A 25,631-nucleotide genomic window follows, 5' to 3' on the forward strand; every position below is an offset into this window, starting at 1 on the left:
AAGAAAGCGAAGTTCTCAAGGCAGGAGGGGAGCTTCCTTTGAGAGGGTTCGGGGAGACTCTCATGTCATCCTTGGGAGAGCTAAATGAGGAGCTTAGGGTGCCATCAAGGAGTTCTTTCCTGCCCCTCTAAGTGAGGAGAGCTGCACAACGGTAGAGCCTGTGGTTGCCCAGATTTGTGTTGTTCGAGGTTGTCATGCCAAGCCTGGTGTAGTTGAGGTCTTATGGATGTTTGTAGATGGTTGTTTGGTTGCAATTGAAGCAAATCATACCAATGTTTGGTTTTGTTTCTTCCCCTTCCCCCCTTCTTCTCTTTCCTCTATTCTAACTATGTGGTGCCGGTGATTGAGATGTGTGTGCCTCCCCGGGCCTCTGTGTGTGTGAGAGAGAAAGAGAGAGCGGTATGTGCTGTAGCACGGTGTTGTAAATGTCATGGATGCTTGAGAGTCAGTCGCTGCCTGCATCATCACTTATGTCATCGCCTACATCATCACTAGAAGGCTCTAGAAGAATCTAGAAGGATCTAGAAGTTTCTAGAAGTTTCTAGAAACATGGAGAAGATTCCGAAAGAATCTAGAAGTTTCTGGAAAGCTCTAGAAAGTTGAAGAAGAATCTAAAAGGTTCTAGAAGAACTAGAAGGATCAAGAAGTTTCTAGAATCTTGGAGAAGATTCCAGAAGAATCTAGAAGTTTCTGGAAAGCTCTAGAAAGTTGAAGAAGGATCTAGAAGGTTCTATAAGAACTAGAAGGATCAAGAAGGTTCTAGAAGATTCTAACCTCCTCAAGAAGAACCTAGAAAGTCCTAACCTCCTCAAGTAACCTCCTCAAGCACTAGTATAAATATGGGTCTTGGGCCACAAGACCCTCAGTCTTGCCAGCACCAGTTGTGAACCTCCTATAAGGAAATCCCTCTTCTTGTTCTTGTCTTATGTTCAAGTCTTGTCCTTGCAATCAAGCCTTGTCTTGTACTCAAGTCATGTAATCCAAGTCTTGTATCTAGCTCTCTTAATAAAGTATTAAGTCTTGTAATCAATATTAAGCTTATCATCAAATCCAAGTTCTTGTACATTGTGAGCGCCTCCTCTTTCTCTCTTCTAGCTCTATACGTGCTCACAACAGTTTGGCAAGACTACCATCTCTTAATCTTCTCAAGCCATCATGGAGCCGACGATGGAAGGTGTCATCCACACATTGCAAAGCATCCAAGCTCAGTTGCAAGAACTTCACGAGAGTAACGCCGCTCAACTTCAAGCAGGGCAACCCCTAATTTTGGGACCGGCGTTGCAAAATCTTCAACGTCAAATTCAAGAGCTTCAAGAGACAAGCACACATCAAGCACAAGCTGCAAGATGTAGCTATTCTTAACAACATAAGAAGGAGCCGAAGGTCAGCATGCCTGAAAATTTGATGGGACTAGATCAAAGTTTAGAGGTTTTCTCCAACAAGTGCACCTCTTCATTCGAATGCAACGAGAGCGTTATCCAAATGATGCCTCTCAAGTAGGCCTTATTGGGACCCTCCTCTCGGGTACGGCTCTCTCTTGGTTTGCTCCCTTACTTGAAAAAGAATCTCCTCTTCTTCATGACTTTGAAGCTTTTGTGCGGGATTTCTCTGCAACCTTTGGGGATACTGATAGAGCAAGGGTTGCTAAAACCAAACTTAGAAATCTCCGCCAAGGATCGAGATCTACATCCGTCTATACATCCGAATTTGAACAGCTCACTTGTGATCTGACTTGGCATGAGGAATATTTCATTAGCCAATTTCGGTGGGGATTGAAGGATGACGTAAAAGATCTTTTATTGACTATGCCAAAGGTTCACACACTAAGCGAGTTCATCTCTCAAGCAATAGAATGTGATAATCGACTATTTGAGAGGAGACAAGAGAAGCGTCTTGGGGACCCTAAACAGAAGTGACACATAATGGCTACACACCTCAACAGGGCCAGGAATCAAGCATTGAGCCCATGCAAATTGATTCAGCACGGTTTCAACCTCTCTCAGCCCAGGAGAAGCAAAGGCGACGCATTAATGGCTTATGTATGTATTGTGGAGAGCAGGGGCACATGGCTCAACAGTGTCCAAGGAAGAGAAGGATGAAGGTTTGTGGTGCAATGGACTCAACGTGTTCGAAAAACATGGACGTCCAACCCCAATAGAGAACGACCGGTTGGACAAAAGACAAGCAAAAAAAGGTCTCTTTCTTCCCGTTGATTCCACTTCAAGTTTTATGCTACTAGTCAAGATCCATATGCCGGGTAGGCACATGGATTGTGAAGCATTACTAGATTTAGGCGCAACAGCGTGCTTCGTGGACAAAGAATTTGCAAAAGAACAAGGCATACCACTTGTGGAGAAGTCTAATCCAACAACTGTAGAAGTCATTGATGGTCGTCCCCTCGCTTCAGAGGATGTCAGGTATGAAACTCACCCATAAAAATAACATTGCAGGAGCATGTTTCAAGAATAGCATTCAATATTATACAAAGCCCAAGCAGTCCAAGTGTTCTTGGGCTACCGTGGCTTGAATTACATAATGCTGACATCGATTGGAGGGTTCGGAGAATTGAACCACGAAAAGTCCAAAGGAAGAAGGGAAGGCATAATAGGCCTATATATCTTGGAGCCAAGGTCTTCATGCGTGCAGCCAAAAAGTATCCAACTTTCCTGATATTTGCAACACCAATCGACACGTCGACAACAAAAATCATGGAGGCATTGCCACGTCAAATCAAGATTACAATGATGTTTTTGAGAAGAAGAATGCAGACCTCTTACCGGAGCATCGACCCTATGATTGTGCTATAGAGCTTCAGGAGGGAACCCAACCCCCTTTTGGCCCAATATACAAGCTATCTCAAGATGAATTGGTAGAATTACGGAAAAATATTGATGAGAATCTTGCCAAGGGGTTCATACGGCATTCAAAGTCCCCAGCAGGAGCTCCAATACTCTTCGTAAAGAAGAAGGACGGAACTCTACGGATGTGTGTGGATTATAGGGGCCTAAACAAGATCACCGTGAAGAATCGCTATCCCCTTCCCTTGATCCCAGAGCTTCTTGAGTGCCTTGGCAAAGCAAGAATATTTACAAAAATAGATCTTCGTGGTGCTTACAACCTAGTCAGAATCAAAGAAGGTGATGAATGGAAAACAGCCTTTCGGACAAGGTATGGCCACTTTGAATATACCGTCATGCCATTTGGTCTCACGAATGCCCCATCTGTTTTTCAACATTTAATGAACGATATCTTTCGGGAGTATTTGGATTATTTTGTGGTAATATATTTGGATGATATCTTGATATTTTTCAAGGATCAAGAAGAGCATGAGCACCATGTACAATTAGTACTTGAAAAGCTTCGTGCATCAGGATTATATGCAAAGTTGGAGAAGTGCTCTTTTCATCAATCTAAGGTGGAATTTCTTGGTTATGTAATTTCTGAAAAGGGAATTTCCATGGATCCAAAGAAGGTTCAAACCATCCTTGATTGGGAGACACCCACCTCGGTAAGAGATGTTCAATGTTTCCTCGGACTTTTATCCTATCTTTATACAGGGATACTCTAAGGTGGTTACAACACTCACAAGGTTGACAGGCCATAATAAGTTTGTTTGGGACTCAGAGGCTGCGAAAGCATTTCAGACTCTCAAGCAAGCTTTCACGATCGCACCCATTCTAATTCACGCAGATCCTACAAAGCCTTTCATCCTAGAAATAGACGCTTCAGATTTTGCCCTTGGCGTATTCTATCCCAAGTAGGAGGGGATGGTCGAGTACATCCAGTGGCTTTTCATTCCTGCAAGTTCTCAGCTGTGCAAAAATCAATTATGAAATCCATGACAAAGATCTCTTAGCAATCATCGACTCCTTCGACACTTGGCGTCACCTTCTCCGCTGTACTATCAATTATCACCAGGATAATTGGCTTGAGCTCCTACCGCTAGCAAAATTCTCCTATAATAACAGTTTTCATGCCTCCACCCATCACACTCCATTCTTTGCTAATTATGGTCAACATCCCAAACAGGATATCCACAGACACTATCAAGTCAAGAATCCAGCTGCTATTCATCTTACACAACAATTATCTGCAATTCACAAAGAACTTACAATTCATATCAAAGAAGCTCAATCCAAGTATAAGGAAAGTGCAGATCTCCATCGCATGAAGCATCCAAAATACAAAGAAGGGGATAAAGTGTGGCTTCTCCGACGTGATCTGCGTTCATCTCGTCCCTGTCAAAAGCTTGATTATCGAAGGCTTGGCCCGTTTAAAATTATACGTCAAGTCAATCCAGTCACCTATCGACTTCGATTGCCCTCATCCATGAAAATCTATCCTGTCTTTCATGTCTCAGTCCTAGAACCTTGTCACACATCTAAGATCCCAGGAAGAGCCCTACAACCACCTCCTCCGGTTGAGATTCAAGGACATGACGAATATGAGGTCGAGAAAGTCCTAGATTCTCGAGTTTCGCGTGGCAGGTTACAGTACTTGGTGCGTTGGAAAGGCCATGATGTTAGTGAACGAACCTGGGAACCAACACACAATCTACAACATGCATCTCTCAAAGTCCAAGAGTTCCATCAACAACATCCATGGAAGCCCAACTCAAGGAACACCACAGCTCCTTGTGGAACTCGTCGCTAAAGGAGGGGGTAATGTCATGGATGCTTGAGAGTCAATCGCTGCCTGCATCATCGCCTATGTCATCGCCTACATCATCACTAGAAGGCTCTAGAAGAATCTAGAAGGATCTAGAAGATTCTAGAAGTTTCTAGAAACATGGAGAAGATTCCAAAAGAATCTGTAAGTTTCTAGAAAGCTCTAGAAAGTTGAAGAAGGATCTAGAAGAACTAGAAGGATCAAGAAGTTTCTAAAAGCTTGGAGAAGATTCCGGAAGAATCTAGAAGTTTCTGGAAAGCTCTAGAAAGTTGAAGAAGGATCCATAAGATTCTAGAAGAACTAGAAGGTTCTAGAAGATTCTAACCTCCTCAAGAAGAACCTAGAAAGTCCTAACCTCCTCAAGCACTAGTATAATAGGGGTCTTGGGCCACAAGACTCTTAGTCTTGCCAACACCAGTCGTGAGCCTCCTATGAGGAAATCCCTCTTCTAGTTCTTGTCTTATGTTCAAGTCTTGTCCTTGCAATCAAGCCTTGTCTTGTACTCAAGTCATGTAATCCAAGTCTTGTATCTAGCTCTCTTAATAAAGTATTAAGTCTTGTAATCAATATTAAGCTTATCATCAAATCCAAGTTCTTGTACATTGTGAGCGCCTCCTCTTTCTCTCTTCTAGCTCTATACGCGCTCATAACAGTAAACGGGAAAAATTGGTATGGATTGCTGTCGATTGTGTGAGTTTCGAAGGTGAACTATAGTGGATTGAGGTGCAATGATTATCCTGGTCTATGGAGAAGCAGATTACTTGGGTTCCGGGTGTGTTCCACTTTCCCCCAATCTAGCGTGTTGTACGATCACACCAATTTACAAACACGACCACCTCCCTCGTTGGCACGTAGTGCTAGTTTGAAGAGACAAGCCTTAGGTGCAACCAATAGGGAAGCAAGATTTGGTTTGGAGAGACTAACTGAGACTTTTCGGTATAGGTCAAAAAGCTTTGATGTAGACCCTTCATCACTTTTGATAGCTACAGCTTCAAAGGGGGGTGATAAACCTTGTCGAGGGGAGAAGTATGCCAACTACTCCATTGACGCAACATGTACTTAGTCTACAAGGGTAGAGTGTGCGTACCAACTATTGGTGGCTTTCAGGCCCGCATTCTTAAAGAAAGTCCAATAGTCCAAGTGCCAATCAACCCGGGATTTAGAAGACATATGCACTAGTTAAAAGACAACTTTATTGGCCTAGTTTGTTTAAAGATGTCTAAAATTATGTGTTGAAATGCAATAAGTGTTAGACCAATAAACATGAACATCTCAAGGTTGGGGAACCATTCCATCCTTTGGAGATTCCTCATGGGAAATGGGAAAGCATTTCCATGGATTTCATTACCGGTTTACCCAAGAGTAGTCAAGATAATGACTCAATGTGGGTGGTAGTGGACAAGTTAACCCAAAATGGCAAAGTTTATTGCGACGAAGAGAACATTTAAAACACCAAAATTGGCAAAACTCTTTATTGAACATATCTACAAGCTATATGGCTTGCTCGCAAATATAGTGTCAGGTAAGCTATAAGTGTTAACCAAATCCTAGAGGGCATGTTGCATGCTTATGTAATTAAGAAGAAATCTAAATGGGAAGAGTACTTACCCATTTTAGAATTTGCTTACAAAAGTTCCATAGCCAAGATCTCCTATGGCTATAGGCCTAGAGAAGGAGAGGATTCAATATGTCAAGGATCTCCTTGAAGATATGAATGATATGCGGAAGGCAACAAAGGAAAGCATTTGTAGTGCACATGATCGTCCTTAGATGTATGCTGATAAAGAACGAAGAAGGTGACTTTGTATCCCTAAAGGTCCTTGCAAAGTCAGAAACCATGAAAATGGGAAACTGTGACAAGCTTTCTCCTAGATACTATAGTCCCTTCAAAGTTATTAAAAAGATCGGTCACGTAGCATATAAACTTGAGTTATCAAAGAGTTCTCAAGTTCACCATCTCTTCCATGTTAGTAAACTAAAGAAATTAGTTCACAATTTGGAGAACGTAGTTTCTCCAGAGATTTTGGTTGACTTGATAGAGCCACCAAAGATACCACGTGAACTGGAAAGGATTCTAGAGTATCAAGATAGACAAACATGCCATAAAATGTTTCAAGAGGTACTAGTTAAGTGAATGGACTTAGACAAGGAAGCGACAACTTGGGAATGTCGTTGTGCGATTGCCAAGAGATTTCCCCATGCTATTTTCGATGATGAAAAATCTTAATTGGGGGGAGGGGGGATGTCGCGCAGCATGTAATGGCAGTGACCAAATCGACCGCCTTCCGGGCGTAGAGATAAGAAGGCAGGGTTCAAGGGGAGAACAGTCGATCGTAGTGCCCCGATGACCGAACTGATGTGGACATCATGCCACACTTATATAAAGGGTTCGGGGATGATGGGTAACCTCATTGTCTCATGGCTGGGTGGTGAGCTTGGTGACCTACCCTCTTGTCGTATAGTGCCCGTAGCGACATTATGTGGATGTAACGAGATGGCTAGGTAAAGAGTAGCCCAATATGTATGGAAGACTACTTAGATAATTGTTTATCTCCTTGTATGGAGATATCCATGGTTCCTAGCCCTCCCTCCTCTTCCTTTTTGGAGGCAAACCTCCCATTTGAACTCAAAAACCACCTTTTGGAAGGCTATGAAGGGAATTTGTGCATATGTTATGAAATTCTTGTAATGCATGTTAGGTTGCATAATGCACCAAATTTATGTCTTACTTGAACATGCTGTGAGATGTGCATGATCATTAAGTCCGTGTATATGTGTCTTAGCATTTATCTTGAATTTTTTATGAAACCTCATCTCAAACATGGATGGAAACTTGCTTTGAAACATCCCCTCCCCCTCCCCTCTAGATCCACTAGGTCTCGTCCCTCTACACTGTCTCCCATTGTAACAAACTTCGACCACAAGAAGAAACAATAGCAAAGAACAACATATATGAAGCTCCCCCTCATGTAGCTTTAGTCTATGCCAACATAAAGGTTAAAGACCATAAAAGACATGGCAATTCTCTCAAGGGCGCATGTGGTCAAGGTGAGGTGATTGCTTTGGAGTAAGGGCTTCCTTCACATCTATGCTAACAACACAGCTTTCTTAACGCAAAACCTCTCTAGACCCACAACCAATGACGCCCTAGAGAGAGAGAGAGGATTTGCACCGCCCTTTGCACACACAGAGAGAGAGAGAGAGAGAGAGAGAGAGAGAGAGAGAGAGAGAGAGAGAGAGAGAGAGAGAGAGAGAGAGAGAGAGAGAGAGCATGCAAACTAACAGTGGTGGACACAGCGCACCTACCCACTAAACATTGATGGGAGGGAGAAATAATTTCCCTAGATTCTTCTCCTCTAATCTTTTTCAAAAATTGTGGCTTCATACTAGTCTAATGCAAATCACATGCCTCCATAGCCTAAATATTTTTGTGAGGCATGTTTGGGTGGATTCCAAATGATGAGGTGAAAAGGGATAAAAATAAGTGGCATTTTTTCAAAACCTACATAACCACTCAACAATCAATTTTCCTAGAATTAGAGTGTATCCCGTGGTCGGCCTATGCAAGGTTTTGATTTATTTTTTACATGTATAGGAGCATATAACGCTTTTGGGTAGTTTGTAGAAGCAGGAGACAATCGAGCAGCAGGGAGGCCTTTCCTTATCATCGTCTTTGTAAGTCTGATTTGCTGTCCCTGCTCCACTCTTTCTGCATTCAGATCTGCATGGGGCTCTCTTTTCTTGTTTTATGAGCATGAGAGATTACTCTGCCGCTGTTCGCTACCCATAATCGCAAAGCGTCTTTGTTCTCGTTTTGAACGCTTTGTACTGAAGCTTGAATGGGAAGAAATATGTCCCGACAGATACAGGTTATTCCACATGCTTCCAGGTTTAAGATAATTGTAAATGCAGTCTGAGTTAGCTGCACAATATCACATGCATCACTTCTGATTTTGGGCTTTTGTCAGCCCTTTACAGGTCAACAGCTCCTTAAATTGGATCATTCCTGACTCTATATGTCTCCTTTGATAAGCGTCCATAACAGTTTGAAATGGTGTGCAAGGTCTTGTTTTTCAAGTATAGTTGTGTATTTTGGTAGAATCACAGTGTAATTAATTCCACATGTTGATACCTTAGTTCAAGCCATACTTGTGCAGGGAATAGTTTCGTTGTCGTGTTGCATATATCGATCGGTTAGGTCTTGGGATTTTTGTTGCTGCAGGCTCTTGTATAGGGGTTTGTCAAGATTCTGTTCTTGTGATCATGTGGACGAGTGATGGTTCTTTGAAAATGAAAAGTGTAGTAGCTTGTGATTCACTGTTGTAGAAATTGAATCCTTAGGAGGAGTGCATGGTAGAATAACAATTTTACGTGGCTGTATAGATCCTTAAGAGTATTCAGTTCAAGCCATGTTTGTACAGGGTACATTTATGTTGTGATGTGTATAGTGGCTTGGTGTGTCGCTAGACTGTGGTTGCTGTGGAAGGCTTCGACAAGTCATGGTTGGCTGCTGCTAATGTCCAAGCTCTTTGTTTGCAAATATTGGTGTTTGAGGATTCTGTAGTAGCTCGCCCTGAAAGTCGCACTCTTTTTGTTACCCATAGTTAAGGCAAATTGCGCAAAATGTAATTGCCTTTGTTTGTTTGCATTGATGGATTTCTGTAAATATGTTCTGTAATTTGCATTTTGTTTCCTCTTTGCCTACCAATGCATGCGTTTTCTGTAAACAGGGTATTATTCAGGTTATAATTTGAAAGTCCCAAAGTTTTAGCCCATTTACTGTAAAGGATCCAATCAGCTTCAGGTTTACTTTGAAATAGCGCTATAACATCTGCCTGTGTTTGTGCGTATATTCCAGGACAATTGTCAAGGTGGCAGGTGCAGCTCGCAACTTGTGCCGTAGTGATCTTGGATAAGTCAACTCGAAGAAACTAATAAGGATTGTGGAGGTTTAAACCCACTTATTCTGGTGCAATGGATTCTGGGCGATATATTCCACCACAAGCAAGATGGGATAATAACAGCGTATGGCACACTAGATCAGAAGTGCTTTCATCCTTTCTTGTGCACAGGATGTTGATCCCTCTTGTTTCCAAGTTTAATGGGTCATATGATTCTCACATATGTATCATCTCCATCTTCATACACTTCAAACAAGCAAAAAGCCCATGGCCGCATTTGGGTTTGGATGTGGGATTTAGTCATGCTCTTATGTTGCTGACTACGCCTTCTTTTGGATGCACAGGCCCTGGCGTCCTTTGGTGCTGCACGGGATCCAGATCACAGGTCAGTGACCGTGCTTGAAGTTTGTGGATAAGTTAAATTGTTTTCCAGGTTTTTCCGCTCACTGTCCTATATGTTGTTTTTATGTTCTAATATGTTAACCCATATCCTACTCATGAGCTTGGGGTAATATAAATTTTGGTGCTTGCCTGTCCAATATTGACTGTGTGCTGCTTTTGTACGGAGGGGTTCGTTGTTTGCCTGTAGGATTGTTTGTTAGCAGGATTTAGTAGTAGTTTATGGTATGTTTGTGTTGGGTTAGAGTGTAGCTCATGTTTTTATTGTCTATCTTTCACAGGTTGGGTGGCAATTTTGGTGGCAGAGGTTTCCAGGAGGTGAATTATGCAGGAGACTCTCTGTATCCAAGGGATCAATATCGCCGGGACAGGGAAGGGTTTGCAGCACCTCCCCCTGTGATGGGATTGTTGCCACCTGCAAGGAGGAGTGTCGTGGAAGATGACTATGCTATTCTCCGAAATGGTCCAAGACATGACAAGGTTGGCTATGGGGATGCTGTGAGAGATGGTGAAAGATACAGGGATTTGGATAACTTAAGGGATGTGGATCATTTTAGGGACCTCACTCGATATCATTCTGATGGCTATCAAGAGGTCAATGGGTTCAGGGATTATGATATCCAAAGAAGAGGGGGGTTTCCTGATAGGTATGAAGCTGACAACTATGAAAACCGGGCAAGGGCTCCTGTTGGTAGCATCAGAGATGGAAATCGAGGGCTGGATTATGTGCATTTGGATGGCTCGGATTATGACCGGCGAAGACACAGAGATGGCAGTTGGGAAAAGCACAGAGAAAAGCCAATGGACAGGAGTTTTGGTAGAGGAAGATACAAGGCTCGCCATCGCTCATTCTCACGCTCCCGCTCCCGGTCACACTCACTCTCTCACTCCCACTCTCGCTCTCGGTCACGTTCTTTCTCCCGTTCTCGGAGCTATGATGGTGGCCGGGACAGGTCTTTATCTCCACAAAGGTCCCACTCTCGAGATTCACGCTCCCCTCGAAGATTGCATTCTTCTCGTAGATCATCTTCTCCCCGTAGGTCCAGGTCGCCATTGAGTCACAGACGGAGTAGGAGAGAGGACAGCGGCGACGAAGATTACCATGAGTCTGCATGGAGGCGGGATCGAGATGACAGGCGATATCATGATCGGTCTCATGTGGTAAATTCCAGCCATTCATCACTTGTGGAGCCTACTATGTGCTTTATTATGCCTTGCTTAAAAAACTAATATCTTGCAGGCACCTTCCGCGACTCTTGTCGTGAAAGGCTTATCTCAGAGTACTGTGGAAGATGACTTGTACAAGGCTCTGGTAGGGACTGTCTCATCAAGGGTTCACTACCCTGGTGCCAAACATTGTGTTATTGATCTTCTTGTTAATGTGTAGCAGGTAGAGTGGGGTCCACTCAGGCATGTACGTGTGATTAAGGAAAGGGTTTCAGGAGTGTCACGAGGTTTTGCTTTTATTGATTTTCCATCTGTGGTAAGTTGGGTGAGCGCATTGTCCCCTCAATACCTTGGTCTAATTGCCAGATTCTCACTCCTTGATGCTATCTCATTAGGATGCTGCAAAGAAGGCAATGGAGGGATTACATGATGATGGTTTGGTTCTTGACGGACGCCGTGTGTATTTTGAATATAGGTTCCCTTCTTTTCCTTACTCACATTTTTACTGTTGGAATTTCTGTCATCGCTTTCTTAGTTGCCAGCTAAAGATGTGGTTCTTCGTGGAGTTCTGCATTTGGGCTTCTTTTTGTGGTAGTTCATCTTAACCTGGATAGTATCTGTAGGTTGGATGTGCAAGGAAGTTGTCGTTTGACATGTCATGCAATGTGTAATCCCAATATGGACATGTTTCCATGTTGGTTTGGACAAGAGGGCATCGTCTGCCGTCGAAGCTGCTCGGATTGAAAGGCTTGCTGACAGCAATTTGATTTTGTGAGTTACAGCAGCAAACCAACTGGAGGTGCGGGAGCTCCTCAAACTCACTCGACTTCTGGTGTAGCCAAACATGGCATGTCAGCGGTTGACTGGATGTGCACTGTATGTGGCTGTGTGAATTTTGCTCGCCGCATACTGTGTTTTCAGGTGGCAACCTTGTGCATTTTTTCTGTTGTTTTCATTGCTCAATTTGTCTGCTTCTGGAATTCCTCTTTTAGAATACTGACCTTGGATGGGCTTGCAGTGTAATGAAGGTCGATCTGATGATGCTCCAGCTGCAGACATGTCGCTCTCTATAGCTGCAAACAATGGAAGAAAAGGCTCAGAAGCAGGTCCCGCTCACATTTTGGTTGTTCGGGGTCTTGATGAACATGTAAATGAAGATATGCTGCATGCGGAGTTCTCCAAGTACGCTCCATTAAAGGTGAGTGGGTGTTTTGTGGAATTAGCGTTGACATGGTGTAGGACCATCATAGTTCACCATTAAGTCGGCTGTATATGGGCTTTGTGCAGGACTTGAGACTTGTGAGAGACAAGTTTACGCATGTATCAAGGGGTTTTGCTTTTGTGCACTTCCATTCGGTATGTTATGGTATTTCCCAAATGCTTTTTTTCCCACAATTTGGGGAGGATGATGTAACCAGGGAACTCCATAAAAAATGCATTTAGGTGGATGAGGCAGCAGCAGCTTTGGAGGCAACTAATAACACAGCTCTGGAGAACAATGGCCAGTTGTTAAGAGTAGCATTTGCAAAGAGCGGTGGGCCTGGTTCAACGTTCCATGCCAGCAGTATTGCTGCTGCTGCGATTGAAGCAGCCACTTTCGCCCAGCAGGTATTGAGCTGAGGTGGTGCCACAGGGGTGCACTATTCTGGGCATTTGTTGAGCCGCTTCTGATTACCGTCACCATGCAGTATGATTCTGCAGGTCGGACTCACAAGGATAGTACTGGTACTGAAAGAGCTAAAGAAGCACCTCAATCAGGCTATGTGTGGGATGAAGCCTCAGGCTATTACTATGATGCTGCCTCTGGGTTTTATTACGACCCTCATAGATGTGAGCAGTCTCACACGTTTTCGCTTTCTTGTGTTTCTTAAATTGCTGGCTCTGTGTGATGAGCTTTTTGTATTGAAATTTAAGGTCTCTTCTATGATGGCAACCATGGTCTTTGGTACTCCTATGATGATAAATCGCAGCAGTATGTGCCCTATGTTGAACCCAACACAGGAGTGGTGCCTGATTCAACAAACAAAACAGAGGCTGAAAAGGGTGGCCTCACAGACGTGGCAACTGAAAAGAAAAACGAAACTGCAACTGTGGAAGAGGGTGAGGTTGACCCAAATGCATCTAATGAAGATGAGAAGAAGCCTTCTTTAGCAGAGGCTGTACAGGCTGCTGCCCTTGCTGCACAGGCTGCTGCAAAGAAAGAAAAAGAAAAAATGAAGGAGAAAGAAAAGGAGATTCGTTTAGCAATGAAAGGTTCTCTTCTTGCAAGTAAAAAGAAGCTGTTGACTTTGTGGAAGCAAAGGCAGAATGAAGGTCCAACGGCTACACCCACCCCTGTTTCTTTGATCTCCGTCTCGGCTCCTGGCCGTGAGCAGAGCCTGTATCAAAGTGCTGCCGCTGTTCTGGGAACGCCACCTAGTCAGCCATATGCGACCAATAAAAAAAGTGAGGTGCCCACATCCGGCATGACCCGGCTGGCCAGTGGGAATGCTTTGGAGGAGAGGCAGAGCACCACGGTGAGAAGAGTGGAGGCAGCAGCTTCACAGTCTGCTTCGTCGGAAGTAAATACTGGAGCCACCCCTTTTAAAACCGATGCCTCAGCTTTAGGTTCCTATGCACCAGTGGCAGGATCAAAGCGAAGGTTTACTGAGGCTCCTCAACCAACTCAACCTGTATATCGGGACAGGGCAGCAGAGAGGAGAAGCCTCTATGGTTCTTCCTCATCATCTCATGATGACTTGTTACTGGAGATAGACATGATAGACAAAGGTATTTCCATCAGCCAGCTTTAAAGGGCTCTGCTCGACTCTCGTCAACACTCTTTAAGAGCAAGCTTAATGTCTTTGTGTGCTCTCTCTCTCTCTCTCTCTCTCTCTCTCTCTCTCTCTCTCTCTCTCTCTCTCTGCATGCGCGCATGGACACAGACACACATCTCTTAGTCTCTCTCTTACATGGACACACTGACCCTTCCCATCCAGAGTTAGCTAGGTTCTTCCATCAGATGTTTCCAGCCCTCCAGCTTCTTTTTGTTTCTGATGTTATGAGGGTCCTGTTTTTAGGTTCCGGAGGCAGGGATTGGGGCTTGGATATGCCATTTCCTCCTGGGGTAGGACCAAAAGGGGCTGCTCCACCAGGAGCTGCTTCGGGAGGTCCAGAAGTTCAAGCATTTGAAGTGATAACTGCAGAGACAGCTATAGATGAGAGAAATGTTGGCAATCGGATGCTCCGGAGTATGGGATGGCAAGAAGGATCTGTAAGTTTGATCCCAGGTTATCAGTTCATTTTTTCGGTTTATTATGTTTGGCATGTCTTCCTGATGGGCTTTTTGCTAATGAGGTCAGGGGCTTGGCAAGGATGGTACTGGTATTGTTGAACCTGTTCAGGCTACGTCGATGGATGTGAGGGCTGGCCTAGGGAGCCAATCTCAGCAGCGCAAGGCGGATGCCAGATTTGAGACACAGCCTGGTGATAGTTATCGTGTCGTTATTCAGAAGAAAGCACTCGCCAGGTTTCATGACATGATGTAGAGCTCAGTTCTTCTCCTCTATTGTGTAAATTTGGCATCTGCAAGGACATATACTCGAGTCACTTCTTGCGGGATGCTTTGGGCTCGCTTGTTGGAATTCTTTGTAATTTTGTAGAAAGCTTTACGAATCACACTGCTCATCAGTACTCATTTTTGGAAGGTGCAGGCTAAACTGTACTGCATCCTCTTTAAGAGGAGTTGGAGAACAATGGAAAAGATCAGATTCAATTTAAAATAAGTCCTTGATGCACTTGGAGATTGGAACATTATTTTTGTCTCTGGGCTCGTCCGCACCCCTTTACCAATCTTTGTGAAAGATGATATACAAGTTCACATGCTGTCTTAGAAATCGTTCTTAGGCCTGCTAAACAGGCTTTCCTGCTTTATATGGGCCTCACAGCTTATTCATTATTCATTCTGCATGTTCATCTGCAGGTGATGCTAAGTTACATAATCTTAGAAGCTGGCTCCTTACATATGCTACAGGGGACTTTGACAAATCCCTACCGAAGCAATTCTTTGATTCTTTGAAGGATAGGATGTTTTTTGGAAGAAAGCAAACCAATTGTCACCGACTTAGTAGCACAGGGCTGTATATCGGCCCCATATGCTTGCTGGACATTTGCATACATCGTGCTCCTCGCTCTCTACCCCACCTCTGCTTACCTTGTATGTCTTCTGATCTCTGTTAACCTGTGTTACCTGCCCAACCTGAATCTTGAGACCTTCAGCTGGCGTATCGCCATTCTAGCACAATGTGGCATGTGTCCATATATCTTGGTTGTTGGATAAAGCCTCCTCTAGAACAGTCATATGAAGTTCTGGTACCATATCTTTGATTAAAGAGGCTATCTGAATGTAACCCGTGTCTCTTGGATGCATAATTGCCAAACGGTCTTGGCCAGGGATCCGGTTTCTCTCACTATGTGAAGTGTGTAACTGGCGAGTATGGATCATTTTGAAAAGGTGGAGCTGCAATATATCCAGACCATGTGTACTAAACCAATGTCTCATCTGCATACCATGAGCTACTCTCACTTGTCTTTGCTAGCTGCCTAGATGCCTAAAGAGCTCTATATGAAAGTCTGTCTTGCGGTAGCTCCCTCAATCTTTGGATGAAACGTACTCACTCAAAGAGAGCCTCGACTAATGTGGGTGGTATGCAAGCTCCACTCTAAAACTTTCATGTGGGATGGAGGGTTGGAGAGAGAGAGAGAGAGAGAGAGAGAGAGAGAGCTTGTTTTTTTAAGTGGGGTTAAATTTTTGTACGGTGGAATGTTGTGCATCATTCATGTGGACTCAGCCTTGCAAGTATTGCACTAGGACAAGCTCTAGCCACCTTGGGAAGACTTTACAACCTGTCCATAAAACTTTTCAGCTTTTGTTGGCTTCTCTAGTCCAACAAGAGCTTCCTCACTTTTTTTTAAATTTTTTCCGTGCGTGTGCGAGGGGGAGAGTCACAACCCTAAATCGATGGCTTTATGACGAAGTTATAGCCAAAGTCCTTGCCAATTGTGTTGTTGTTAGCTGGAGAAATTGATCGAAATTTGGGGAAGGAATTTTGTATGGATAACCGCCCTTCCCTTCTCCATGTGTATCGATTTCTACAAGCATGTCTTGATTCAAGGTTTAGGCTTTACCTATGGAGTGATCTTCATAAGAGCTTAAGAGAGAAAGGTCTAGTTTTTTTATGAGCGTGGCTATAGGAAAAGGTGGTTCGAAGAAATCATGTACAATCAAGATTCTAGTCTAAGCATGGGTAAAAATTGAAGGTGGCTCTTGTTCCAGAAAATAAATCCCTTATCCACTAAGTGGATTAACTAATATGGGCTCCTCTCTCTCTCTCTCTCTCTCTCTCTCTCTCTCTCTCCCCTCTGCGCTTGCGTTGTTCCCCCCTCCCCCCCCCCCCCCCCCCTCTCGCGCTGCTGCCCTTGTGCTTCCGCTTCCACTCACCCCGCACCCGCAGGGGAATCTCTCCCTCTCCCGCCTCGCACCCGCACCCCTGCCCCTGTGCTCTCTCTCTCTCTCTCTCTCTCTCTCTCTCTCTCTCTCTCTCTCTCTCTCCCCCTACCCCGCGCGCTGCCCCCCCGCTCCCTCTCTCTATCGCCTATCGCGTTGCCCCCTCGCTCCCTCTCTCTATCGCGCCTTTTAATTTTTTAACCTACTAACTTAACTCTATATTTTTTTCTTTTTAACTCTTATTGTTTAACTTTTAACTCTATCGTGCTGCTTCTCTCTCTCTCTCTCTCTCTCTCTCTCTCTCTCTCCCCTACCCCCCCCCTCTCTCTCTCGTCCGTACTCTATCGCTGTCCCTCCCTTGCCATACCTCCTCGCGTTCTCCCACTCGCCTAGCTACCACATCCGCTGCTAGTGTGGATGCACACGTGCGCTTAGTGACTCTTTTTCGGACGGCGATCAAGCATGAGGAAGCTGAACGATAAAGCCGACCCCCTAGAGGATGCCATTCAAAAGTGCAAAGAGGAAATGACGGAGACCATTACCAAGATGAACCGCAATCTCTTGGGCACAATAAACATGCTCGAAGGACACGTGCTGATCCAAGAGAGCAAGATAAATACGCTGGAAGACCGAGTGACGACTCAAGATGAAGAGATTGCGTCACTCAAGAAAGATCTCGCCGAAGCACGATCAAGAAACACACTGGAAGAGGGCGAACTGCAACCCTCAGTAATCGAAGAAATCAACACGATCAAGGAGCAAGTATGGGCCATCAAAGAGGGAGAAGAGCAACACAAGAAAATGACGACTTCTTGGGTGGATGTTCTTACCAAAACTCAACAGAAGGCGGATGAAGCCGAGAAATGGATCAAGGTGGCCAAGAAAGGAAAAGGCAAGGAGATAACGCCCACGTCCACACCCACTGTCATTAATCAGACACTAGAGGAGGAGCAAAGAAGACGGGCGCGCTTTACATGTGAGAATTTGCGGTCTTAAAGACAAAGGCAATGTGGACGAAGAGGTAAATGAACTCATAGCCTTGATGGGGGTTCATGAGCCGACGCACACAAGAGCATGGAGAGTGGGCAACATAAAGAAAAATGGAAGCAGTGGGGAAACCTCAAAAGAAAGAGCACTCATCCTCTGTTTTCCCTCCATGGAAGGGAAGAAGTCCTTGTTGAAGAAAAGACCAACTCTTAAAGAGACTGGCATCTTTCTCGGGGATGATCTCACCCTCTCGTAGATCGCTCATATGCAGGAAGTAATGCCGGAGATTAGAGCGGCAAGGGGAAAAGACAAGATTGCCTTTTACCGAGATGGAAGAGTGGTAATACTAGAGTGACGCTCCACATGATGGTGCGAGACTTATGGGACCACACTCAAAGTGGTTGCCTGGAACTGTAACGGATCTATGCGTCTTGATGTGGGTGCTTTTGAGGATAGCTTTATTGGAAGAGACATCATCTTTTACTCCGAGACACACCAGGCCCCTGGGCAATCCATGCCTATCAATGGATACAGGTGGGAGACAGCTTACAGATAGGAGACACGCTCAGAGCACACAGGACGGGGCTTGGGGGGAGTGGCAGTGTTATTTAGAGAGGATCTGCAGCCATTGATACATATAGCCCGCAGGGATGAGCAGGCTAGGTACATGTGGGTGAGATTGAAAGCAGAGACAGGCAGATATCTCTACTTTGCTATTTGCTACTTTCTCCCGAGTACATCAGTTTATGCATCACCCATAGGACAGTCCCCTTTCTCTATTTTGGATGATGACATATGGGAGTTCTCTAGAGATGGTGACATTATCATCCTAGGGGACTTCAATGCTAGGACTGCCCATCACCAGACAATGTTTTATGATACTTCAGAGGAGATGCTAAGACAGCTAGATGCTGTAGAGACCGGCCTGTCCAGACTATCACACGATGTGGAATATATTGAGTATGGGCGACACCTGATAGACATGGGCACCGCACATGGATTGGCCATCTTGAATGGCCTACAGAGATTTCCTGCTGCGGGAGGTTTTACATGCTTCCCACACAGACATGGAGCCGGCATAGTGGACTATGTCATGGCACAACCGAATCTCATCTCTAGTATCCAAGATCTCACAGTTGGGCCCAAACTGGTCGGGGTGGCAGTGGATCATGCTCTGGTGTCGATGACCATCTCCTTCCAGTTCAGTGTAGCACACAGGCCATGGGTAGCAGCCCCTACTCACTACACCTTCACACAGGAGACGGATTCTGTATACATAGACGGGATCTACAGACGCCTATGCACTGAGGACCTTGGGCGACCTATGGAGGAGCTAACTACTATACTGACACAGACATTACATGATGCAGCAGCAGAGGCATACCCACACACCAGCCTGAGCAAAGACGCGGATCAGGGAGCATGCCTCAGAACAGCTGGTACGATGAGGAGTGCCGCTAGACTAGAGCCAGACTTCAGATGGAGGTGCTTTTGGGGGACGTCACTCACAGACAGTCACAGATTGACTTCCGACTCCTCGTGTGGTGGAAGAAGAGGGCTTTTTTGGCTTGACTCGACCAAGATCTATACCAGCTATTCTTGAGTCAGGACTCGCGTGAGGCGTGGCGGCTCTTTCATGAGCAGTTCCCCCCCCCCCCCCGCTATTTCCTCCATAGAGACCTGGGGTCAGTACGCATCATCCTTGTACACAGTACCTGGACAGCCGCCCCTTCCCAACCCCCCCGATCCATGCCCACACACATGTGCTTTTTTCACCACTAAGATGGTGAAGAAAGCTATTGATAGGATGAGGACTGGGAGAGCATATGATCATGATGGCTTAGTCGCTGAGCATTTCATGCATGCCAAAGACCTACTAGCAGAGCTTCTCGCAGTTATGTTTAATCGTGCCATGTGTGAGGGCCTACTGGACACTTGGAGCCTATCTATGACCGTACCTATCTTCAAGTCAAGAGACCCCATGGAGCCTTGGAATTATCGCACTATCATGATTGGACACACACTGGAACGGTTGTATGCATCCATTCTTGAGCAACAGCTGAGTGGATGGGCAGAGAGGGAAGGAATGCATGTAGCTAGGAAGGCAGGGTTCAGGAGAGGCTTCTCTACTCTTGACCATATCTTGACACTCAGGGCCATCATCGAGGAGGGTAGATCTCATGGGAGACGGATCTATTGTAGCTTTGTGGACTTCCGCAAAGCTTTTGACACAGTACCCAAAGCTAGATTGATGCACAGATTACAGGAAATGGGAGTACCCACAGAGCTCATTTGGGGGATCATGACATTGTACACATCAGTAGTAGGGCATGTACGCACCCCTGAGGGACTTTCTACACCGGTTCACTCCACTATTGGGGTGAAGCAGGGCTGCCCGCTCTCTCCTACTCTTTTCGGTATGTATGTGGATGAGGTTTCTGACTACATTGAGAGCGATGGTGATAGAGGTGCACAGTTGGTGGTAGGGACATGGATTCCACTTTTGTTATATGCTGATGATATAGTGTTGATCATCTAATCTCCAAAGGGAATGCAACGTCAATTGGATGCTTTGCATAGGTTTGCCCACGAAAGTGGTTTGTCTGTCAACCTTGGTAAAACCAAAGTTATGGTGTTTAATACCACCCCACAGTGGATCAGGAGGTCAACACCTACATTCACATACGGCCAGGAGACTGTGGAGAACACAGATGCTTACACTTACCTTGGAGTGGTTTTTAGTGGACCTGCATTCTCACTCAGAAGAGCAGCAGAGACCAGACTGACTAGAGCCCACGCAACATTGGGTAGTTTAGAGAAGATGTACTCGCAGGTTCAATTTCAGGAGCCCCGGACGAAGCTCTGGCTCTTTGACACGTTGGTGGCTTCAGCATTGCTCTATGGAGCTGAGATATGGGGACCTTCATTGGATCACCACAGGAGGCCGGGTCTCACAGATGGATGGGGGAACATGGAGAAACCTCTCGTCTCTATGATCTCATGGCTCATTAGAGCCAAGGCATCAGTACCACGGGCCATTATCCGAGCAGAGCTAGCACCCCCCCCCCCCCCCCCCCCCCCCCCCACTAGTGGTGGAGGCGCTCACCAGATCAGTCTCCTTCATAAACCGCACATGGGAACTTCCTAGAGACAGATATGCTCGCATAGCACTTGAGTCCTCTCAACAATTAGCCATGCAAGGAGATACAACATGCTGGTATGGGGAGATGGCATCATGGTTTCAGGCGCATGGGTTCAGCATAGACAGGCTGCCACCATTCCAGTACTCATTGGATGCACCATCTCTCACTCTTACACAGCGAGAGATCACCAAGCTCATATGCCAAGACTTGACCCAGCTAGACTCCAGGAGGATATGGATATAGCCAGCACAGGAATTGGGCACGAAGACGGCTTTCTATAGAGACCACCTTCTCCAACTTACGGAGGATGGTTTTGTGACAAGACCCAGATAAATGGACACCCACTTGTCTCATGGGATACGATGTGCTATTGGTCAGTTACACACATCTTCTCACCAGCTGCGGATTGAGACTGGGAGATACAGCGGAGTACCAGCAGAGGCCAGGACATGCCCCTTGTGTGACATGGAGCCTGAGACAGAGCTGCATTATACATGCTGCTGCCCCGTCTACTACGAGATACGAGGCCGCTTCCATTGCTTGTTCAGAGAGGGTTTTGGACCACTCTCAAGAGTCATGGGATATGAGGATCAGAGATGCCTGGGTTTGTTCTTGCTCGAGTTGCGCAGACACAGAGATAGCCTGATGAGTGGCGAGGCTAGCCAGTCTCAAAGATGGATCACAGACTTCTTCAGAGCAGACACGGGACAGCTGCAAGAGCCACTCCCACAGCAGAGCTCCCCCTCGTCTCACACCAGAGGCACACTGATCGGCCGAGCGACTGAACTGGGGAAATCCAGGCGCCCACGACTGCGGAGGACTACACAACATCCACGGAGGCTACGTCAGAAGATTCGGAGCACTCCAGCCAGGCATGCACGACGCCCGGTCAGACTACTAACCATGGAGGAGATTGATGAGATCCGCCAACGACCGATGCTAGATCTCTTGTGATTCAGCTATCCCAGCAAGCCGCCCAATTTTGCTTAGTTCACATCGACCAGTCTAGGATCCCATAGTATATATCTTTGTTTTGTACTGTTGTTATTTTGTTACTCTGACTTTGTATCAGATCCACCACCTTGTAACTTTCTGGTCTCATAGGTCACTATGGCCTTTTGAAGACGTTAATATAACATTTCATTTCATTTCATTTCTCTCTCTCTCTCTCTCTCTCTCTCTCTCTCTCTCTCTCTCTCTCTCTCTCTCCCCTCTCTCTCTCTCTCTCTCTCTCTCTCTCTCTCTCTCTCTCTCGTGTTATGGTTGGAATTGATGATCTTGCTTTTGATATATGCGGGTTATGCTCGTGAAAACTTTCAACAAGGAGAAGCCATGCATTGTGTGCAATAAAGAGCCACTTAAAGTGGTGGGGAGCTTGAAGTACCTTGGCCTTGAGTTGTGGAGAACACATATGCTTACACTTACCTTGGAGTGGTTTTTAGTGGACCTGCATTCTCACTCAGAAGAGCAGCAGAGACCAGACTGACTAGAGCCCACGCAACATTGGGTAGTTTAGAGAAGATGTGCTCGCAGGTTCAATTTCAGGAGCCCCGGACGAAGCTCTGGCTCTTTGACATGTTGGTGGCTTCAGCATTGCTCTATGGAGCTGAGATATGGGGACCTTCATTGGATCACCACAGGAGGCCGGGTCTCACAGATGGATGGGGGAACATGGAGAAACCTCTCGTCTCTATGATCTCATGGCTCATTAGAGCCAAGGCATCAGTACCACGCGCCATTATCCGAGCAGAGCTAGCACCCCCCCCCCCCCACTAGTGGTGGAGGCGCTCACCAGATCAGTCTCCTTCATAAATCGCACATGGGAACTTCCTAGAGACAGATATGCTCGCATAGCACTTGAGTCCTCTCAACAATTAGCCATGCAAGGAGATACAACATGCTGGTATGGGGAGATGGCATCATGGTTTCAGGCGCATGGGTTCAGCATAGACAGGCTGCCACCATTCCAGTACTCATTGGATGCACCATCTCTCACTCTTACACAGCGAGAGATCACCAAGCTCATATGCCAAGACTTGACCCAGCTAGACTCCAGGAGGATATGGATATAGCCAGCACAGGAATTGGGCACGAAGACGGCTTTCTATAGAGACCACCTTCTCCAACTTACGGAGGATGGTTTTGTGACAAGACCCAGATAAATGGACACCCACTTGTCTCATGGGATACGATGTGCTATTGGTCAGTTACACACATCTTCTCACCAGCTGCGGATTGAGACTGGGAGATACAGCGGAGTACCAGCAGAGGCCAGGACATGCCCCTTGTGTGACATGGAGCCTGAGACAGAGCTGCATTATACATGCTGCTGCCCCGTCTACTACGAGATACAAGGCCGCTTCCATTGCTTGTTCAGAGAGGGTTTTGGACCACTCTCAAGAGTCATGGGATATGAGGATCAGAGATGCCTGGGTTTATTCTTGCTCTAGCTGCGCAGACACAGAGATAGCCTGATGAGTGGCGAGGCTAGCCAGTCTCAAAGACGGATCACAGACTTCTTCAGAGCAGACACGGGACAGCCGCAAGAGCCACTCCCACAGCAGAGCTCCCCCTCGTCTCACACCAGAGGCACACTGATCGACCGAGCGAATGAACTGGGGAAATCCAGGCGCCCACGACTGCGGAGGACTACGCAGCATCGACGGAGGCTACGTCAGAAGATTCGGAGCACTCCAGCCAGGCATGCACGACGCCCGGTCAGACTACTAACCATGGAGGAGATTGATGAGATCCGCCAACGACCGATGCTAGATCTCTTGTGATTCAGCTATCCCAGCAAGCCGCCCAATTTTGCTTAGTTCACATCGACCAGTCTAGGATCTCATAGTATATATCTTTGTTTTGTACTGTTGTTATTTTGTTACTCTGACTTTGTATCAGATCCACCACCTTGTAACTTTCTGGTCTCATAGGTCACTATGGCCTTTTGAAGACGTTAATATAACATTTCATTTCATTTCATTTCTCTCTCTCTCTCTCTCTCTCTCTCTCTCTCTCTCTCATGTTATGCTTGGAATTGATGATCTTGCTTTTGATATATGCGGGTTATGCTCGTGAAAACTTTCAACAAGGAGAAGCCATGCATTGTGTGCAATAAAGAGCCACTTAAAGTGGTGGGGAGCTTTAAGTACCTTGGCCTTGAGTTGTTGGTCAATCATAATCGGAAAGATTGCGCTATGCGATGCTTGGAGAGAGCCCAATATGCATTTGAGAACATGTGCAATGCACGCGAGACTAAATGTTCGGTTCCCTAGAAATATCTCTTTGACACCTTGGTGGCACCGTTGCTTCTTTATGGAGTCGAAGTATGGGTTGGTAGCATCTCTAAGTCTATTTAGAAAGAGTTTGAGAATGTCCAAAAGCATTTTCTTAAAAAGTTTCTCCAATTCCAGACACAAACACCATATAGGCTCTTACTTAGTGACTTTTAGATCACTTCTTGAGCTTATGAGTATGGAAAGAGTTGTGATTATGATATTGCAAAACCCTTTACGTCGACTTCCAAGAAAAAATGTACAAAAGATGCACAAAAGCAAAATCTTAAGTTCAAAATGGATGTAAGACATCGAGAAGTGGTTTGGGAGATGGGATGCATCCACTTGCTTCATGATGCCCCGATGGATTCCGTATGGATGAGGCTTTTTTTAATAAAAACAACGCCAATGTATCATGGTTTGGGAGGATTCCAGACGTTTACGCTTCATACATTGTATCACATAAGTTGCCTCAAATTACAAAACCATCTTATTCTCTATGAACGAGGGAACCCCACCCATTGTTAACGCTCAAGCCCATCCCTTGCATTGAATCAACTCTGTTGCCTTCGTCTTGCTCAACTCTCTTTCCCTACGATTCAAGTTTGGGTGTTGGGGCACCAGTGAGGAGTTGCATTGACTATGCACTTTATGGCCCTAGCAACTTTGCAAGTGTGGAGTACTACAAATTAAGTGCTCAACTTCTGATCACAATAGAGCTTGCTTTCAGCCATGAGCTTTCACTATACACATTTTGTTTTCCAACCACAATGTGGACTCTCAATTGAGACACTCATTTCCACAATCCTAGAGCATTGAGAGTCACTTATTAGCTAGCCACATGCCACATTATATGTTTCCTTCTGTCTCGTAGGTCATATTTGACCTTCGAGGACGATAATGGAATCTCTCTCTCTCTCTCTCTCTCTCTCTCTCTCTCTCTCTCTCTCCCCCCCCTCCCCCCCCTAATTCACTTTGGTGAACCTACTCTAAATCATTCAACAATAGATTTAGCTTGTTATTGAATTTTTGGATCTTGTCCCTGATTTTGTTTGTTTTTCCACACAAAAGGGATAGACTAGTGAGCTCTACAACTTGGTTGGGCATGGAGGCAGCCATACACATGGAAATTATTGCACAAAAGCTTTCTAGGTAGGTGCCACCTCTGAGGGCTCACTCAACGGCATCTAGTCAATGACCATGAATGTTGAGATAGCTCATTTATAAGTGATTGTAGTTAAATAAAGTCCTTGTCCACGATCCCCGACCTACTGTAGGCATTGTTGCGCGAGCTCCACCCACCTTAATGTTTTTCTTCCTCTCTCTCACCCTGTGGGTGAGAGTTCTCAAAGCACATGCACCATGTGTGATGTATGTTTATCCCCAAAAAGCAGTTGCACGCACCTTGAAAATGAGGAAGGTAGTTATTTGAATGAGTACTATGGCCTCTACCTTCATTGTGGGACACATTTGTGGCTGCTATTTCCATTTTCACTCTATTTGGTGGCACTTAAATATTGAGGATTAAGTTGAAGCCCTTGGGAGATTTGATGCAAGTTCAATGATCAAGGCAAGTAGAGTGCAAGCCTTACTACTGTCTTAGGTG

The 25,631-nt window shown here is 45.5% G+C and overlaps 1 protein-coding gene across 5 annotated transcripts; it reads left to right on the top strand.

Moving 5' to 3' along the window:
* The first annotated feature begins 8,197 nt into the window (after nucleotides 1-8,197).
* SUA (suppressor of abi3-5) lies at nucleotides 8,198-14,911 on the top strand. Of its 5 annotated transcripts, none has more exons than XM_086494186.1 (15): nucleotides 8,198-8,343; nucleotides 9,527-9,693; nucleotides 9,914-9,954; nucleotides 10,250-11,129; nucleotides 11,209-11,280; nucleotides 11,356-11,451; nucleotides 11,531-11,610; nucleotides 11,918-12,056; nucleotides 12,154-12,333; nucleotides 12,423-12,491; nucleotides 12,579-12,743; nucleotides 12,824-12,965; nucleotides 13,050-13,904; nucleotides 14,195-14,388; nucleotides 14,477-14,911. In XM_086494186.1, exons 2-15 carry the CDS (start codon nucleotides 9,643-9,645, stop codon nucleotides 14,660-14,662), a joined length of 3,150 nt encoding a protein of 1,049 aa, XP_086350312.1. In that variant the 5' UTR covers nucleotides 8,198-8,343; nucleotides 9,527-9,642; the 3' UTR covers nucleotides 14,663-14,911. The 5 variants fall into 5 exon arrangements, with proteins under 5 accessions (XP_086350312.1, XP_086350315.1, XP_086350314.1 ...); XM_086494189.1 differs by having other exon boundaries at nucleotides 11,921-12,056; XM_086494188.1 differs by having other exon boundaries at nucleotides 11,359-11,451.
* The last annotated feature ends 10,720 nt before the right edge of the window (nucleotides 14,912-25,631 follow it).

This window comes from Adiantum capillus-veneris, chromosome 21 (genome assembly GCF_014529385.1).
Source record: "Adiantum capillus-veneris isolate H3 chromosome 21, ASM1452938v2, whole genome shotgun sequence".
In the NCBI taxonomy this organism is placed as follows: Eukaryota; Viridiplantae; Streptophyta; class Polypodiopsida; order Polypodiales; family Pteridaceae; genus Adiantum; species Adiantum capillus-veneris.

Coding starts and splice junctions, on each gene's coding strand:
- SUA (XM_086494186.1), top strand. CDS start 9,643: ATGGATTCTGGGCGATATATTCCACCACAAGCAAGATGGGATAATAAC. Junction 11,281..11,355: donor ATGACTTGTACAAGGCTCTG/GTAGGGACTGTC, acceptor GTTAATGTGTAG/CAGGTAGAGTGGGGTCCACT. Junction 12,744..12,823: donor CAGCCACTTTCGCCCAGCAG/GTATTGAGCTGA, acceptor GTCACCATGCAG/TATGATTCTGCAGGTCGGAC.